At 40.5% G+C, this 19,609-nt stretch overlaps 1 protein-coding gene across 7 annotated transcripts in view; it reads right to left on the reverse strand.

The window, feature by feature from the left end:
* SCML4 (Scm polycomb group protein like 4) overlaps window positions 1-19,609 on the reverse strand; it is a 125,834-nt gene that overhangs the window by 65,016 nt on the left and 41,209 nt on the right. For 6 of the 7 annotated variants that reach the window (XR_004343648.1, XR_004343649.1, XR_004343651.1 and 3 more), the window contains exon 2: window positions 1,900-2,114. The exons of the other annotated variant lie outside the window; for it this stretch is intronic. Coding sequence is in view for 3 of the 6 variants with exons in the window: in XM_032593231.1 (XP_032449122.1) it covers window positions 1,900-2,114 (215 nt within the window). In the remaining 3 variants the exon portion in view is untranslated. The remainder of the gene's footprint in view (window positions 1-1,899; window positions 2,115-19,609) is intronic. 7 annotated transcript variants of the gene reach the window in all.

Consider the following 19,609-nt stretch of genomic DNA (forward strand, 5'->3'; position numbering starts at 1 on the left):
TAAGAAGCAGATATTTCAGAATAAAGGATGATCCTTTGGGTGGAATCATTTTAGCTCTACGAAGATTTACACACGGTTCTTATTTTTCTCATGTCACCACGAGGGAGTCAGCACTCCGGCAGACTAGCACCTGGTTTGGAGGTGTTCTTGAACACTTGGGGAGCTGTCTGGGAGCTGCTGGCCTGAAATAATTCCCACACAGTTCCCCAAATACATGGAAGATGGACTCAAGGAAGAGCTGTGGCCCGTTGCCTCTAGCCAAGTAGCCCTGTGAGGCATGGACATGAGATCTGCCTGCCATGTGCAGGGCCTACATTGTGAGCTAACCATTCCAAAAGGTTTCTTCCTGCTTTGATGTGTCTCTGAGTGTTAGGAGCCCTGAAAACTGCCCCTTTTAGGAGACAGGAAAATTGCCAAGTCGGGCTCATTCCATGGACTGAATTCCCATTTTTCCTGGCCCTAGAAATGCTGTGTCTGTTGGTAATTTTCATTCTTGGGTCACAGCTCCCAGGGGAGTAGGAGAAAGGCCAAATAGGAGAGAGAAGTTTTCAGTGTGTTTCTTCAGATCCTGGACTTGCTCCCTGGCTCTATTCACAGAAGGGCTGCCCTGCTCCGTCCTTCCAGATTCAATACCCAGACCTCAGCAATGGCGCAGGTAGCTGAGCTGGGAGGGCCTGCCCTAAGCCGGCTTCAGAGAAACAATGCTGAAGCTGAAGTGCCCATGAGAAAGAGGAGGCTCTCTTTGTTAGAAAAGTAACCAGTGACAGAAGATTTTACTTCATGAGGTGGCTGAGTAAAAGCTTCTTTTACTAAAACCCATGACCCCCAAACAACTTTGAGTCACCTTCCCCCTACCTCCTGTTTTTATTTTCCAGCAGTTGGAAGAACTGCGGAGAACCAAAGGGATAAAGGTTGAATTCATCACCGATTCTTCCGGAAGCTTTGTCTTTCTGCTGACCTGAAATAATTTCCATACATTTTCCTAAATATATGGGAGTTAATTGCCAATTTGCATTTTGGTTTGAGTATTCAGATCTCAAGATGGAAACATAAGCTCTTTATTTCAAGAAAAAATAAAGGAAGGAAAACTTCTGAAGCTCATTTTCTAATGCCCAAAAGTCTTGTGAAGAATGAACTCAATAGTCTTTCTTCTCTAGTAGCCTCTTCAAAAACATCTTGGAGGAGAAGCTCTCCCTCCTCTGGTTCAGATTGCTTTATGTGATTGCAATTACATCAGAGAATTTCTTTTCCACCCCCTGCCACTCTGAATTGTTAATTCTTCCAAGGGTCACGGGATTTTAATTCTGCCTGATACGCCTCCTTGAAGCCAAACTTGACGTCAGCACTTTTTATAAGCAGGAAACTATGAATTAACACCCTGAATTTTCATGATGAGTCCCCCTTGTTTAGGCTCTGTTTGGGAAAATTCTTCTATGTCCTCTGACACTAGGCTGCACGCATTATTAATTTAAGTGTTTCAGGAACATCATCTGCTTTTACTAAAATAAATGACGAATGAGTTCTGGAAAGTGGCTTTGAGCGCCGCCCTAGTAGGCACAGTGAGGGGAAAATTCAGTGTCTGAAACACTAATTTAAATGCAAGTCTTAAAATGTGTGTTTAGCTATGACCCTAAAATCTGCTCGCCTTACAACTTTCCCCATCTGGTGCAATTTTCTTTCTCCACTTGTACAAATGCACACGACAGGGACAGCATGCAATGTGGGCCCCGCTGTAACAATGAGGCCTTGTCTGTCACAGACTTCATTGAGAGAAATTTACTTCTCATCTTGTCATTACCCAGCTCCCAGCCTTTCCTCACATTCTGCGGTGGGGCTCTGCCCAAGCACCCATGCCCCAGCCCAATGTCACCGTGGAGAAAGGAGATGATGGAGCCATACCTTGTACCCAGGCTTCCGCCCTCTTTTCTTTGGGATCTTCGCTGCTGGCAAAGAACCAGCTGAAGCAGAATAAAGGTTATGGACTGCCATCTTCATAGGTGTTGAGTGCAGTGGGGGTCGGCCTCGCTTTCTCCCCGGGATCCTCTGAGACTGCATGTCTGCTGGTGCCAGTCTTACAGAAGGAAGTGACAAATCGCTCACAGGCAGAAGAGGTGCTAAGAATTAGTCCAGACACAAAGCAAAACAAAAACAGAAGGGTTTGTTTGGTTTGCAAGGCAAACATGTATCCCATTTGGTGTTTTTGGCCATGCCTATCCTTTATTGGAGGGGAAGACCAAATACAAGACAGCCAGGCACCACTAGGAGTTTTTACAGTGCTGTTGGAGTTCTGGGATCATTTCAAGGAGAGCAAATTTCCACAGGGCTATAACGAAGCAGGGGAGATGCTGTCTAGGTGGAGAGGACAATAGATTCCCAGCTCCAAACGCAACCGATAGTGCCGCCAGCAACGAGACGACTTTATCAATGCGTGTCTCCGTTTCCCCACTTTGTTCAACCTTGAAGTGATAGCATTAGATAAATACAACTATTCCCTCACATTCGCTCCTGCCCCTTTGGTTGGGTTATAAATTGTTATGACCTTTATTTTTCCCATGGAAGGGATGTAATGGTACAAATCAATTGTATTAAAGTTATGTCCCTCGGTCAAAATGCGGATAGAGATTTAACTACAGAGATGTTCATCTTAGCATGTTTTAGAGTTGCGAAAATAGAATGGATGGAGCCCAAATAACAAGCAATAGGGGAATAGTTAACATTATCTACAGAACAAAACAATCACCTGGTTAAAAGTCTTTAACCATATTATTTCAACAACATGAGATTGAATGAAAAAGCATCTCATAAATTGTGCTTAAAAATGATCTCCACTATGCAAAAATGTATGTGGTAAAAGAGTGAAAGGAAATGACGTAAGTGGCAGAGACGGTAGAACTGTTGGTAATTGTTCGCTATGGACACATCCTTTCCCCCAAACAGATACCCCACATGCTATAAAATTCATAGCATTAAAAATACTAATGATACGGGTCCCTGGGTAGCTTAGTCAGTCAAGCGTCTGACTTCAGCTCAGGCTATGACCTCACAGTTCATGAGTTCAAGCCCCCACATCAGGCTGACGACTCGGAGCCTGCTTCGGATTCTCTCTCTCCTTCTCTCTGTCCCTCTTCTACCTCTCAAAATAAATAAAACTTAAAAAAATATATACTAATGATAAGCTCTCTCAGGTAGAGTTGACTAAATCTTGCAGCAAGAGGTAGTTGATCAACTCCAACCCAGGGAGCTCAGCGGTATCATGAGCTCAAGGGTCAGATTTCCTTGAATGTTAAGAAATGTAACAAGTCGGACAGAAAGAACTCTACACTCTAACTCAGGGATGATGTTAGGTGACGAAACTCATTTCTGAGGCTTAATGGTAGCCAACAGTTGGAAATGAGAAGCTTTTGCTCAAGAGGCCACAGGAAAAATTGGGAAAGATGATGGAAGCAGTCCCTACCCCCCAGGTCTGGGCAGCCACTGTAGGAACCAGATTGCTTTGCTCGGGAAGGAAAATATCAAATAGTGGATATTTGATATCCTAAAACATGACGGGAAATTTGGGGCATCTTTTACAAATGTCAGTTCAGTTTGTTAATTCTCTGAATATTAACGGTATCCACTCAATAATATTGATTGCTCTTGGAAATATCATACCTAATATGATATTTTATGAATTTTAAAGCATAAATTTGTTTATTGTTAGGTATTTCAGGTAGATAGACAAGCTGTTGAGGATGTCGATTTTCCTTGTTTTTGTGTAAGAAAAACACCATGTCTCATTGATTCTAAAATGCACACTTTTTTACAAAATAACATCTCTGAAATCACAATGCACCCTAAAGCATTGCAAGCACATCAAATTCTGTAAGGAGCAATTTTTCTTTCTTGGTACATGAAATAATGAGGTGTGATATTATCAAGGGCATCTTACAGTCAATGAATCATAATCAATGAAGATAAACCCATCAATATGTGAACAAAGGGAATCATTCCAGTTCTAGACTTACTGTCAACATCCCCCAGTGCCAACAAATACCCCAAACACTCGTTTTCAAAAAAGCGGCTTCCCAAAACATTGAAAACCCACCAAAATTTATTCAGTAAGATCTTTGCTGTGTGGAACTTAATCTGAGTCCCATTTTGAGCTATCATGATCAAGTGTCTGCTTCTCCACTTTTAGTTTACAGATTTTGGAAATGGGATTTCTTTTTCTAGTCTAGGACAGGTTTTTCTACCTTTCTACTTTGCCTCTAGGGACAAGGTCAGCGATGTATCTAACATTAAGATCAAAAGTCAATAAGAGAAAACCCAGGTTCAGAGAAGGCATTGAATCTCTTTCCTCCTGTTTTTGAAGGCTCAGTTGGCTGTGTTCCTTCCCTGGTGAATTGTGATCCTCTGCTAACTTAGATACTCCCTCACAAAAGTCTTCTTGTTGAATAGGTTTTGAAGAGTGAAGGACGGGTGACTAATTGGCATATTATCCTAAGAATTTGTATCACTCAAAATTATGCTGAACTATCCCCAAATTTCTCAGTATGTTAGAAAAAAATATTTCCTACAAAAAAAGCCATATTTTTAAACAAATTTTTTAATGTTTGTTTATTTTTGAGAGAGAGAGAGACAGAGACAGAGTGTGAGTGGGGGAGGGGCAGAGAGAGAGGGAGGGAGACACAGAATCCAAAGCAGGCTCCAGGTTCTGAGCTGTCAGCACAGAGCCCAATGCGGGGCTTGAACTCATGGACTGTGAGATCATGACCTGAAGCCAAAGTCAGACACTTAACCGACTGAGCCACCCAGGCACCTCAAAAAAAGCCATCTTTTAAACTGAGCTTTTCTGTTGTTCTAATTCTCTTTCTCTACTGTGAGGAAAAAACAGGACTTGTGCGACTTTCCACTTCCTTACTTGAAGTGCATCTATCTTAGGGTATGAAGGAGCTTTCCTGAAAACTAAATCCGATTAATGAATTTCATGCTAGTGGAGCAACAGTGAACTATTATTTTTTTTGTTTTTTCAATGTTTTTACTTTATTTTATTTTTCGAGAGAAAGAGCGTGAATGGGGCAGAGGCAGAGAGAGAGGGAGACACAGAATCCGAAGCAGGCTCCAGGCTCTGAGCTTTCAGCACAGAGCCAGACAATGGGCTCGAACTCACGAGCTGCAAGATCACAACCTGAGCCTGAGCTGAAGTCAGACACTTAACCGACTGAGCCACCCAAGTGCCCCAACAGTGAACTATTATTGGTGGCACACGAGGCACTACAGTAATTGGGGAAATACTTGGAGATGGTTCATCCACTGATCAAGAAGATACTATTTTTCAATTCCTTCTCACAAATCAATATTTTAATATGCGAGTAAATGCAATTTTAAGTAACAGGATTTTTAAAAACTGAAGAGGTTATTTTAATTATGTGGGGTTCTCTGAAAGTCTCCTTGGAATAATTTTAAAGAGTTAGGGGAAAACACAAAGTGGTATTTTAATAACAGACTCAGACACTTTGGAAATGATGGTGACAATAGTTCAGGGTCTCCAAAAATGTCCTTTTCCAAAACTAAGACATGAACCAAAAAAAAAAAAAAAAAAGGAAAAATAACAAATACTGAATACTTAATACTGAAAACAAGGAAGGGTCCCAATCTTGGAATGCAGGGGAAACAAGGAAGATGGGATTTTTTTTTTTTTTTTTTTAGGGAGAACATAACTATGGAAGATAGACAATGACAATTTATCAGATGTTTAATGAAAATATCGAAACTAATAGAAAAGGGGGCACCTGGGTGCCTCAGTTGGTTGAACCTCCAACTCCTGATTTCAGCTCAGATCATGATCTCACAGCTGGTGAGATTGAGCCCCACGATGGGCTCTGCCCTGACAGCACAGAGCCTGCTTGGGATTCTCTCTCTCTTTCTCTGCACCTCCACTGCTCACATTCTCTGCCTCTCTCAAAATAAATACATAAACATTAGCAAAAAACTAACAGAAAAGGAAAATACTCAAACATATATTAAGAGGCTGTCTTCCATAATGAGGAGGCTCTCTGTGTCTGAAGAAAAGTTCTTTAAGAATAAAGAACAGCAACAAATCCTAATGAAAATAATACACTCTTAGCTTTCTATGGCACCCTGAGCCAGAAAAACAATGGAATTACCATAGTGACTTTTTTTTCCCCGGGTGTTTATAGTTGCCAAAATTCCTCCCACCACAGGGCCTTTGCATATGTAGTTCCCTTTGCCTGGAATGCTCTTTCTTCTTCCTCAGTTTACTCCTCTCATTTTTTCATCAGTTAGGTCACAGAAGGTTATTCTGACCTCTCATTTGATTTCCTGAGCTTAGAGTTCCTCAGCTGTGACACAAACCCACAGCGTGTACATCATCGCCATGGAACTTGGACAAGGGAAACAGGTGGGAACATGAAGACAAACCACCTGCTGTGCCTCTGGACTGGGAGCCATTTTTCTTCTACCATATCCATGACATTGTGGTAGGCTGACCTGTTTGCTTGCAGAGGATAAAAATCTCAGACCCTTCATAGTTCTTCATGAAATTCAATAAGTAGGACTTACATGAAGAAAGTAATATTTTTTTTTTAAAAAATCCTACTTATGCCTTAAAATAAGATTTAAAAATGATTATTCTGGTATTGGACAGATGGGTATTTCTGAAGTATAATTTTCACCTAAATCATTCTATAAGTGCAATCACATTAAAAATCCAAACAGACTTTAAGAAAAGAAGGACAAAACAAAGGCCACTGGAGACTTGCCCTCCTGGTTTCTAAAGTATATTATAAAACTGTAACAATGGCAGCAGTAAGGTACAGGGCTAAGCAATCAGACTGATGGAAAAGCTAGGCCAGCAATTAAACATACGTTAAGTTTCCATTTGTTTGAAACTTAAGATCATTTGTCATATCAGTGCAGGAAATCTCAACAAATGAGCTGTGGAAAACAGACACTTAGAAATAAAGAAAATTTGGGGCACCTGAGTGGCTCAGTCGGTTAAGCGTCCGACTTTGGCTCAGGTCATGATCTCATGGTTCATGAGTTCGGGTCCCATGTCGGGCTTTGTGCTGACAGCTCGGAACCTGGAGCCTGCTTCGAATTCTGTCTCTCTCTCTCTCTTTCTCTCTCTCTGCCCCTTCCCTGCTCATGCTCTGTCTGTCTCTCTCTCTCTCAAAAATAAATGAACATTAAAAAAAATTAAAAGAAATAAAAATTTAACTATTATTTGAGCTAAATTAATTCTAGAGATACCTAAGACTAAAATAGACCTCAAAAAAAGAAACAAGAATTACTGAAGACAATGAAGGTCAACATTTTAATACTCTTGGAATGGAGGCAGACTTTCTAACTATGTGAAAAATCCAGGAAGCAGTTAGGAAATGTAAAGACTAATAGACATGACTACATAAAACTCAAATGCTTTATACAGCAAAAGCAAATTATGCAGAAGGAAAAATGAAAATCTGAAAAAACTGTTTGCTACATATGGGACCAACAAAAGCTTAATTAAGGAGTTAAAAAACTTCAAATTATAAAAATAAAAATAAATACTGCGATAGAAAAATTGGCAAAGGACTCAGATGATTCAGAGAGAAGAAGGAAGGAAGGAGGAAATGAAGAAAAGAAATGGTCAATTATCAAAAGAAAAGCTTCTAAACTTTACTGGCAACCTCCCCCAAAAGTACATTGAGATATCACATATTGCTGATCAGATTGATAAATATGAATAAATCAATCAATAGTTCATGCTGGTGAGGAGTAGAGGAATGAGGATTCCCATTTACTGTTGGTAGGGGTGGAAATTGGCTAACCTTTCTGTAGGACAATTTGAAAATCTCTTAACTTTCAGATGCACGCTTCCTAATACACCCATATTACTCCTAGGATTTGTCCTAAGAAGAGCATCTGAGAAGAACAGATATATGGCCAAGGATATTCTTTGCACATTGTTTATAATAGTGAAAAACTGAAAGCAATCAAAATGTCTCTCAAAACCAGTTTAGTTAAGTAAATTATTTCACATTTATAAAGTGGATATTTTGTGAATATAATATTTCACATTCATAAATTATAAATGTAAATGTGTGTATACATATAAAATTGCATTGAAGACTACAAAATAGTATATGTGCTATGATTCTATTCATATCTTTTTATATATATATAATAGAGATAAGTCTGCATGTGTTAAGCATGGAAAGAGGTCTTGGAAAGATTATCATCAAAAGACTGGTAGTTGTCTCTGGGCAGACAGATATTGAAAGATGTTTTTGCTGTCTTTGTACCATTCTGCATTGTTGGAATATTTTAAACCCTAGGCAGAAAAACACCATTAATAGAAAAATAAACAATGAGTGAATAATTCTCCTTGTCAGGAAAGTTGGGTTTTTTGTTATTGTTGTTTTTGGGGGTTTTTTTGGAAATTTGTGCATCTTCAAATGGCCTTTTGTTCTCTTGTTTTCTAATGGTTTTGGCACCTGAGCTACAGAACTTCACTGACCACTGCTCTAACATCCTAAACGAACTGTGACAAAATATAAAAAAAAAAAAAAAAAAGGACCTCATCACCAAAAATAATGGAGAAGGTTATTTCGGAGCTAATAAGAGTGTCTAAACAGACGGCAGACAGGAAGAGAGAACCAGCTCTCAAGAGCAGCAGTGCACTCCCTGGTCCCTCCTTGATACCCTGTAAGCCCTGCCACTGAGGCACCAGGTGGCAGTTGGGTTACTGCCCTCCCCCAACAACTTCCCTCATCTCCAAAGACCTTAAAAGACCTCAAATGCTGCCGAAGACAACCTCTCCACCGACACATAGTCTGATACAACCAAATATGTACATCACTTGAGAATCTCAAAACCTTGCAGGTGTTATATGTTACCTCTGAATTTCTCTGCTTTCAATCGCAGACTTCAGCAAATACAGGCTGCCTTGGTTCAGGTCGGATTTGGAAGCCATCTTGGAGCAAAGAGTTTTAATAAACATAAAAGATTCTGTCCCTAGAGCAGCCTAATCATCAGGTCTATAAATCTTCTAGTTATACCCTATAAGCGGTTGTCAACTCCTGGCTTGACATATTAAATGAAGTGATTTACTGCTGCTTTCCTAGATCTCCCTCTTCTTATCAAAACAAGGCTTAGCTGGAATTATTACAACTGAACCAAGAGGAACTAAGATCTGGTCTGTGAATTTGGGGGTGACATTTGACCTGTTAGCCTTGCAAATCTAATACATACAAACCAAAGTCCTGGCTAATGGTGCTTCATCAAGGTAAAGAACCAAGAGTTACCAAGTCGAAAGCAGACACCAATAGCATGGGACCACTGAGTCACCTAACTCAATCCTGAGGCATGTATTCATGTATTCACTCATTCATTCACTCATTTATTTATTAATTCCTCCAACAAATACCTGTTAAATATGTAGTGAGTGTAAAATACTGTTAGGCACTTGGATTATGGATGACAATAAATAAAACACATCTCCTAAGATACTCACTATGGACAGCAGGTAAATAAAGATGTATATAAATATATATATAAATAAATAAATAATATGTGAGATGGACGGTATTACAGAGGTTTCATGTAAAACGCTATAGGAACAGCAGGAAGAAATAAATCAGTTCTTTTAACAGAGTTGGAAGGAATGGTGGCAGGAGAAACACAAAAAGGTAACATCAGAGCTAGGGTTTTCCCAGGCAGCATAAGCTAAATGCAATAGAGCAGGTGTGTGCAGGGTTGCTGGGTAGCACATGGACAAGGGTGGGCCAGCCATACTGGAAGCCGAATCAACGGCTTTCTGTTGCTTCTAAAAGCTTTGAGAAGAGGCAGTTAGAAAGATGTCTAGGGAGGAGCCAAGATGGCGGAACAGCATGGGAGTTTTTTGTGTGTCTCGCGTCCATGAAATACAGCCAGACCAACACTAAACCATCCTACACACCTAGAAAACTGATTGGAGGATTAACAGAACAATCTGCACAACCTGAGCCACAGAATTCAGCAGGTACACGGCACGGAGTGGTGAACTTGGGGAGCGAGAAGGCACAGGAAGGGAGGTGCTTTTGCGAGCAGAGAGAGGACAGAGACTGGGGTGGGGGGGTCGGAATACAGGAAAAGCACCCATCCCCAAAAGCAGCTGGAGAGAAAGTGGAAAATTGGAAACAGCCGCAGGGACTAAATTAAAAAGGGAGAAAGGAGAGGGTTTAAATTCCATTAAGACTGTAAACAAGGGGAGCGCAAAGGCTGCAACTCCGCAGCTCGATACCTGGCGGTTCTCTGGTGGGAAGAGTGAATCCCCAGGAACAGAGTGGGGGACAGGAGGTTCTTGGGCCACACAGGGGAAAGCAGTTCCACTGCTGGAAAGACATTTGGTAGAGACTTTTGAAGCCACCTGGTCCCAGCAGACCCCAGAAAATGGCCACATATGCTGGTGCAGGAACAAGGTCATTAAGGGTGAAGTCTGGTGCCAGATTTGTGTTGTGATTTTCCATAACCCCTGAAATACTGCTGCTACACTATCTCACGAACTTTTTCTGGGGCAGGCTGGCACTTGACCGCAGTCTCTGGGCATCAGCAGCAGCAGGGTCCAGCAAGCATTCCTGTGTGCAGCCGGCATTCGGCCATTGCTCATTTGGCCATTGCCCAGTGAGACCCTCCTGCAGAGGGGCAGAACAGGTCAAAGTCGCAGTCCTTTGGAAGTAAAGGGTCGGGGAAAACAGCTGCAGCTGAGACAAAACTCGGGTGAGAGGTACTGCCTGGGGCCTGGTCACAGAGAGTGAAAAAGCAGGGAGTGGACAAAAGCTGAAGACAGAAGACAGGTGCGTGATTGCTGATCCGGGAGAACAGACTGGGCAGCTGGGTGACGCCATTTTTACCGCTCCTGCGCATGCGCATACCCACCTAGGAGCACCGCAACAATTCACCCCAGCAGGCTGACAGCGCCATCTAGTGGAGAGAAGAGCCATTACACTGAGCCCCGCCCACATGGGCCAACTTCACTCTTCAAGAACCCAAGTCTTACCGCCAGCTTAGTTTATGGACTAGAAAGTGCTACATAGACTGACTTCCAGGGGAAAATGAAGTAATTTCAGCCCTACTTCAATCTGTTAGCAGGTCCATCTATTCTTTTTTTTTCCTCTTTTACACTTCTTTCCTTTTTCTTGAATACAGAAAGAGAAAACATTCATTTTTATTTTCAATTTTTATTAAAAATAGTTTCCTTTAATTTTTATTACTACATTTTTTACTTTTGTGTAAATTTTTTCAAATTCTATTTTACTTCCGTCATTTTATTTTAGGCTACTTCAGTGTATTCACCTTTTCAAATTTTCAAACGATTTCCTTTTTTTCTCTTTTTTCTCTTTTTTCTCATTTTTGTTTCTTTTTCTTGAATACAGAAAAAGAAAAAATTCATATTTATTTTTAATTTTTATTAAAAATATTTTTCTTTAATTTTTTCCTACTATATTCTTTACTTTTATGTATATTTTTTCAAATTCTATTTTACCCCCATCATCTCATTTTAGTCTACTTCAGTGTATTCATTTTTTCAAATTCTCAAACGATTTCCTTTTTTTTCTTGCTCCCCCCTTTTTTTCTCTAATCTGTCAAACGATTTTCAACACCCGGACCAAAACACACCTAGGATCTAGCATCATTTATTCGATTTTTGTGAGTGTGTGTGTTTTTAATTTTTTAGTTTTAATTTTTTTTAATTTTAATTTTCTACCTCATTAATTCCTTTTCTCCCTTCAAAATGACAAAACAAAGGAATTCACCCTAAAAAAAAGAGCACGAAGAAACGACAGCCAGGGATTTAACCAACACAGATACAAGCAAGATGTCTGAACCAGAATTTAGAATTACAATAATAAGAATACTAGCTGGAGTCGAAAATAGATTAGAATCCCCTTCTGCGGAGACAAAAGGAGTAAAAAACAGCCAGAATGAAATTAAAAATGCTATAACTGAGATGCAATCATGGATGGATGCAGTGGCAGCAAGGATGGATGAGGCAGAACAGAGAATCAGCGATATACAGGACAAACTTATAGAGAATAATGAAGCAGAAAAAAAGAGGGAGGTTAAGGCAAGAGAGCACGATTTAAGAATTAGAGAAATCAGTGACTCATTAAAAAGAAACATCAGAATCATAGGGATCCCAGAAGAGGAACAGAGACAAAGAGGGGTAGAGGGTATGTGAGCAAATCATAGCAGAAAACTTTCCTAACCTGGGGAAAGACACAGACACCAAAATCCAGGAAGCACAGAGGACCCCCATTAGATTCAACAAAAACTGACCATCAACAAGGCATATCGTAGTCAAATTCATAAAATACTCAGGCAAGGAGAGAATCGTGAAAACGCAAGGGAAAAAAGTCCCTAACCTACAAGGGAAGACAGATCAGATTTGCAGCAGACCTATCCACAGAAATCTGGCAGGCCAGAAAGGAGTGGCAGGATATATTCAGTGTGCTGAATCAGAAAAATGTGCAGCCAAGAATTCTTTATCCAGCAAGGCTGTCATTCAAAATAGAAGGAGAGGGGCGCCTGGGTGGCGCAGTCGGTTACGCGTCCGACTTCAGCCAGGTCACGATCTCACGGTCCGTGAGTTCGAGCCCCGCGTCGGGCTCTGGGCTGATGGCTCAGAGCCTGGAGCCTGTTTCCGATTCTGTGTCTCCCTCTCTCTCTGCCCCTCCCCCGTTCATGCTCTGTCTCTCTCTGTCCCAAAAATAAATAAAAAACGTTGAAAAAAAAATTAAAAAAAAAAAAATAGAAGGAGAGATAAAGTTTCCCAGACAAAGAAAAATTAAAGGAGTTTATGACCACTAACCAGCCCTGCAAGAAATTTTAAGGGGGACTCTCTGAGGGGAGAAAATATGAAAAAATATATATATAAATAAATAAATACCAAAAGCAACAAAGATTACAAAGGACCAGAGAACACCACCAGAAACTCCAACTCTACAAGCATCATAATGGCAATAAATTTGTATCTTTCAGTACTCACTCTAAATGTCAACAGACTCAATGTTCCAATCAAAAGACATAGGATAACAGAATGGATAAGAAAACAAGATCCATCTGTATGCTGTTTACAAGAGACCCACTTTAGACCTAAAGATACCTTCAGATTGAAAATAAAGGGATGGAGAACCATCTATCATGCTAATGGACAACAAAAGAAAGCTGGAGTAGCCATACTTATATCAGACAATCTAGACTTTAAAATAAAGACTGTATCAAGAGATGGAGAGGGCGTTATATCATAATCAAGGGATCTATCCACCAAGAAGACCGACCTAACAATTGTAAACATTTATGTGCCAAATGTGAGAGCACCCAAATAGATAAATCAATTGATCACACACATAAAGAAACTCATTGATAGTAATACCATAATAGTAGGGGACTTCAACACCCCACTCAAAGCAATGGACAGATCATCTAATCAAAAAATCAATAAGGAAACAATGGCTTTGAATGACACACTGGACCAGATGGACTTAACAGATATATTCAGAACATTTCATCCTAAAGCAGCAGAATATACATTTTTCTCCAGTGCACATGGAACATTCTCCAGAATAGACCATATACTGGGACACAAATCAGCCCTAAGTAAGTACAAAAAGATCGAGACCATACCGTGCATGTTTTCAGACCACAATGCTATGAAACTCGAAATCAAGCACAAGAAAAAATTTGGAAAGGTAACAAATACTTGGAGACTGAAGAACATCTTACTAAAGAATGAATGGGCTAACCAAGCAGTTAAAGAGTAAATTAAAAGTATATGGAAGTCAATGATAATGATAACACCACAACCCAAAACCTCTGGGATGCAGCAAAGGCAGTCATAAGAGGAAAGTATATAGCAATCCAGGCCTTCCTAAAGAAGGAAGAAAAATCTCAGATACACAACCTAACATTACGCCTTAAGGAGCTGGAAAAAGAACAGCAAATAAAACCCAAAAACAGCAGAATACAGGGAATAATAAAGATTAGAGCAGAAATTAATGCTATTGAAACCAAAAAAACCATAGAACAGATCAATGAAACCAGAAGCTGATCCTTTGAAAGAATTAACAAAATTGATAAACCCCTAGCCAATTTGATCAAAAAGAAAAAGGAAAGGACCCAAATAAATAAAATCAAGAACGAAAGAGGAGAGATCACAACCAACACAGCAGAAATAAAAACAATAATAAGAGAATATTGTAAGCAATTATATGCCAATAAAATGGGCAATCTGGAAGAAATGGACAAATTCCTAGAAACATATACCCTACAAAACTGAAACAGGAAGAAATAGAAAATTTGAACAGACCCATAACCAGTAAGGAAATCGAATTAGTAAGCAAAAATCTGCCAAAAAACAAGAGTCCAGGTCCAGATGGCTTTCCAGGGGAATTCTGCCAAACATTTAAGGAAGAGTTAACACCTATTCTCTTGAAGGTGTTCCAAAAAATACAAATGGAAGGAAAACTTCCAAACTCTTTCTATGAAGCCAGCATTACCTTGATTCCAAAACCTGACTAGACCCCACTAAAAAGGAGAACTATAGACCAATTTCCCTGATGAACATGGATGCAAAAATCCTCAACAAGATATTAGCCAACTGGCTCCAACAATACATTAAAAAAATTATTCACCATGACCAACTGGGATTTATACCTAGGATGCAGGGCTGGATCAATATCTGCAAAACAACGTGATTCACCACATCAATAAAAGAAAGGACAAGAACCATATGATCCTTTCAATAGATGCAGAGAAAACATTTTACAAAATACAGCATCCTTTCTTGATAAAAACCCTCAAGAAAGTAGGGATAGAAGGAGCATACCTTGAGATCATAAAAGCTATATATGAACAACCCAACATTAATATCATCCTCAATGGGGAAAAACTGAGAGCTTCCCCCCTAAGGTCAGGAACAAGACAGGGATGTCCACTCTCACCACTGTTATTCAACATAGTATTGGAAGTCTTAGCCTCTGCAGTCAGACAACACAAAGAAATAAAAGGCATCCAAATCGGCCAGGAGGAGGTAAAACTTTCACTCTTCACAGATGACATGATACTCTATATGGAAAACCCAAACGATTACACCAAAAAACTGCTAGAACTGATTCATGAATTCAGCAAAGTTTCAGGATATAAAATCAATGCACAGAAATAGTTGCATTCCTATACACCAACACTGAAGCAACAGAAAGAGAAATCAAGGAATCAATCCCATTTACAGTTGCACCAAAAACCATAGAATACCTAGGAATAAATCTAACCAAAGAGGTGAAAAATCTATATGCTGAAAACTATAGAAAGCTTATGAAAGAAATTGAAGAAGACACAAAAAAATGGAAAAAGATTCCATGCTCCTGGATAGGAAGAACAAATATTCTTAAAATGTCAATACTACCCAAAGCAATCTACATATTCAATGCAATCCCTATCAAAATAACACCAGTATTCTTCACAGAGCTAGAACAAATAATCCTAAAATTTGTATGGAACCAGAAAAGACACCGAATAGCCAAAGCGATCTTGAAAAAGAAAACCAAAGCAGGAGGCATCACAATCCCAGACTTCAAGCTATCCTACAAAGTTGTAATCATCAAGACAGTATGGTACTGGCACAAACAACAGACACTCAGATCAATGGAACAGAATAGAGAACCCAGAAATGGACCCACAAACATATGGTCAACTAATCTTTGACAGAGCAGGAAAGAATATCCAATGGAATAAAGACAGTCTCTTCAGCAAGTGGTTCTGGGAAAACTGGACAGCAACATGCAGAAGAATGAACCTGGACTGCTTTCTTACACCATATACAAAAATAAACTCAAAATGGATGAAAGACCTCAATGTAAGACAGGAAGCCATCAAAATCCTCGAGGAGAAAGCAGGCAAAACCTCTTCAATCTTGGCCGCAGCAACTTCGTACTCAACATGTCTCCAGAGGCAAGGGAAACAGAAGCAAAAATGAACTACTGGGACATCATCAAAATAAAAAGCTTCTGCACAGTGAAGGAAACAATCAGCAAAACTAAAAGGCAACTGACAGAATGGGAGAAGATATTTGCAAATGACATATCAGATAAAGGGTTAGTATCCAAAATCCATAAAGAACTTATCAAACTCAACACCCAAAAAACAGATAATCCAGTGAAGAAACGGGCAAAAGACATGAATAGACACTTCTCCAAAGAAGACATCCAGATGGCCAACCAATACATGAAAAAATGCTCAGCATCACTCATCATCAGGGAAATACAAAGCAAAACCACAATGAGATACCACCTTACACCAGTCAGAATGGCTAACATTAACAACTCAGGCAACAACAGATGTTGGCGAGGATGTGGAGAAAGAGGATCTCTTTTGCATTGTTGGTGGGAATGCAAGCTGGTGCAGCCACTCCGGAAAACAGTATGAAGGTTCCTCAAAAAACTAAAAATAGAAATAGCCTATGACCCAGTAATTGCACTACTAGGCATTTATCCAAGGGATACACGTGTGCTGTTCCGAAGGGACACATGCAACCCTGTGTTTATAGCAACACTATCAACAATAGCCAAAGTATGGAAAGAGCCCAAATGTCCACCGATGGATGAATGGATACAGAAGATGTGGTATATATATATATATATATATATATATATATATATATATATATGACGAAGTATTATGTGGCAATCAAAAAGAATGAAATCTTGCCATTTGCAACTATGTGGGTGGAACTGGAGGGTCTTATGCTAAGTGAAATTAGTCAGAGAAAGACAAAAATCATATAACTTCACTCATATGAGGACTTTAAGAGACAAAACAGATGAACATAAGGGAAGGGAAACAAAAATAATATAAAACCAAGGAAGGGGACAAAACAGAAGAGACTCATAAATATGGAGAACAAACTAAGGGTTACTGGAGGGGTTGTGGGAGGGGGGATGGGCTAAATGAGTAAGGGGCACTAAGGAATCTACTCCTGAAATCATTGTTGCACTATATGCTAACTAATTTGGATGTAAATTAAAAACAATTAAAATTAAAATTAAAAAAAGAAAGAAACAGAAAAATGAAAAAAAGAAAAGAAAGATGTCTAAACTCCTAGCGGACTCTAAATTATTTCTTTCTGTTAACCATATGGCATGCGTTCCTATCCTTGGTGTGATGCTCTCTCTGTCATTTCAAAAGTACAACTACAATCTTGTTTTCTTTCATTCTGAGGCACCATATTGAATTCACCAATAAGCTGGTACCTCTAGTGTCATTCTTGGACCAGCAGCCTCGTACACACCCTCAGATCCATGGCTTCCCAGGCTGCCTAGGTCCTGTATGTGAGGTGGTTTCCAGTGATAAGGATGTGCCTTGGCATCTGTCTAAAATGCAACCATTCTCCAAGGTGGCCCATACTCTCCTGCTTCAGACTTTCCCTCTCCACTCACTGACCCTCCCTTCTCTCAACGCCTTCGCCCCCCCATTGCCTGCACCTCCGGTTGCAGTAGGCACCAATGGAATGATGGCTCATGTCGTTTTCTCATTGTTTCATGCACATAAATGATTTCTGTGCATTCCTCGAGGCCAGGGGCCATGTTTCATATGTCACTCTGCTCTTCACAGCAGCCGGTGCAATCCTGCACCCACAGAGTGCACCTGGCACTGGAGGCAGTACCATTCCCCGTGGAGTCTACCATCTCACCTAAGCTAACAGCCCACAGCTGGGGTCAGAGGTGTGCTTTCATCTCTGTAAATTTTGAATAGAAATATATCAACATAATAGAACACGTTGATGGTCGATGAAACCTTCATACCATAAGAAGAGGGGCAGTAAAACAATCTGTTAAACCGTTAAAGAGAACTTAATACACATTTTCCCCAATTCTGACGCAAAAATTGGGCCAACAAAAGCCAGAGCCAACATGCATGGGTACTCACCCCCGGCACTCACATTTTGCTTCCTGATACTATTCTCCACTTTAAATTTTTTTTTTCAACGTTTATTTATTTTTGGGACAGAGAGAGACAGAGCATGAACGGGGGAGGGGCAGAGAGAGAGGGAGACACAGAATCTGAAACAGGCTCCAGGCTCTGAGCCATCAGCCCAGAGCCCGACGCGGGGCTCGAACTCACGGACCGTGAGATCGTGACCTGGCAGAAGTCGGACGCTTAACCGATTGCACCACCCAGGCGCCCCGACTATTCTCCACTTTAAATAAAACCAAGACTCCTTAAAGATAGCGTGTGCCATATCGTGGGGACAGAGAAAGGTTAGGAATAGCTTGAGACATCTTATTGTTACCACCAGCACAAGGATGATTTTAAGAATATCAGGGGTGGGGGCGCCTGGGTGGCGCAGTCGGTTAAGCGTCCGACTTCAGCCAGGTCACGATCTCGCGGTCCGTGAGTTCGAGCCCCGCGTCAGGCTCTGGGCTGATGGCTCGGAGCCTGGAGCCTGTTTCTGATTCTGTGTCTCCCTCTCTCTCTGCCCCTCCCCCGTTCATGCTCTGTCTCTCTCTGTCCCAAAAATAAATAAACGTTGAAAAAAAAAATTAAAAAAAAAAAGAATATCAGGGGTGTTGCTAGAGGACAAAGAAGAAAGTTGTAACAATGTATGAAGCAATAACAGCAACTACAACAGCAATGGTAATATAATAAATTGAAATAATCGTTCGTGAAAAGCTAGGATTTCTTTCCGATACTTAGAAACCTAAGATAAAGTGTACCAAACTTTGGCTGCAATCAATAGAAGAGTGAATAGAATAAAATATAATTAATTTTTGTTGATTTTTTTAAATATGGGAGAGTGTATGTCTAGGTACTTTATTCCATTAATTATGTACCAATATGCCGTTGTCTCTACCTGTCTTAATAGGAAAGGTACAAAGAAACTGTAAATAAGACAACTTGTCCTGGAAAAATAGGAACTGATCCAGGAACAAAAAGGACCAGTTAGGTCCAGTTGCCCCACATAACAACCAGGTAGAAAGCAGGTTCAACAGAATGTTCAAAGGTGATGAATCTGTTAAAAGTCTTGAGGGTAGTTGTCAGGTGCAGACTTGTTCCCTCAACCCCCTGAAAAGAGGCTCCTAGAGGTGCCTAGCACATAGAGGGAGACTTCAGGACAGCGATGTCTCCTCCACAGGTAGGGCTCCCAACTCTGCTGTTGGGTCAGGTGCAGGGGCGGGGTGGTTCCTGCCTCCTGCAAGCAGCCATCTGCTGTGAGGGCAGACTTGAAAAGTCTGTCAAATCTACTCCACCCTTGGCTGAACTTAGAAAAGCCCCTCCCTCCCACACACTGGAACCTGTACTGCACCCAGTAAGGGTGCAGCAGCCAGGGTGATAGAGAGCCAAGGTTCATATATATAAGGGGAGGGAGGAAAGGTACCTAAAGCGAGAGTGGAGAATATGCACAGTGAAGTGGGAAGAACGCCATTCCAATCTGTAAGATTTGGAGAAACTTTAGAACATTTGAAACATGAGAGACAGGCAGACCAGAGCAATGAATAATTCATTGGCAGGATTGCTGCTCAGCTGTAGCCTAAATCTACCTCTTTTCTGGGACCCGCCAGTCCCCTCAGCCAGCACAAGAAGAAGAGAGAAG

This window comes from Lynx canadensis, chromosome B2 (assembly GCF_007474595.2).
Source record: "Lynx canadensis isolate LIC74 chromosome B2, mLynCan4.pri.v2, whole genome shotgun sequence".
NCBI lineage: Eukaryota > Metazoa > Chordata > Mammalia > Carnivora > Felidae > Lynx > Lynx canadensis.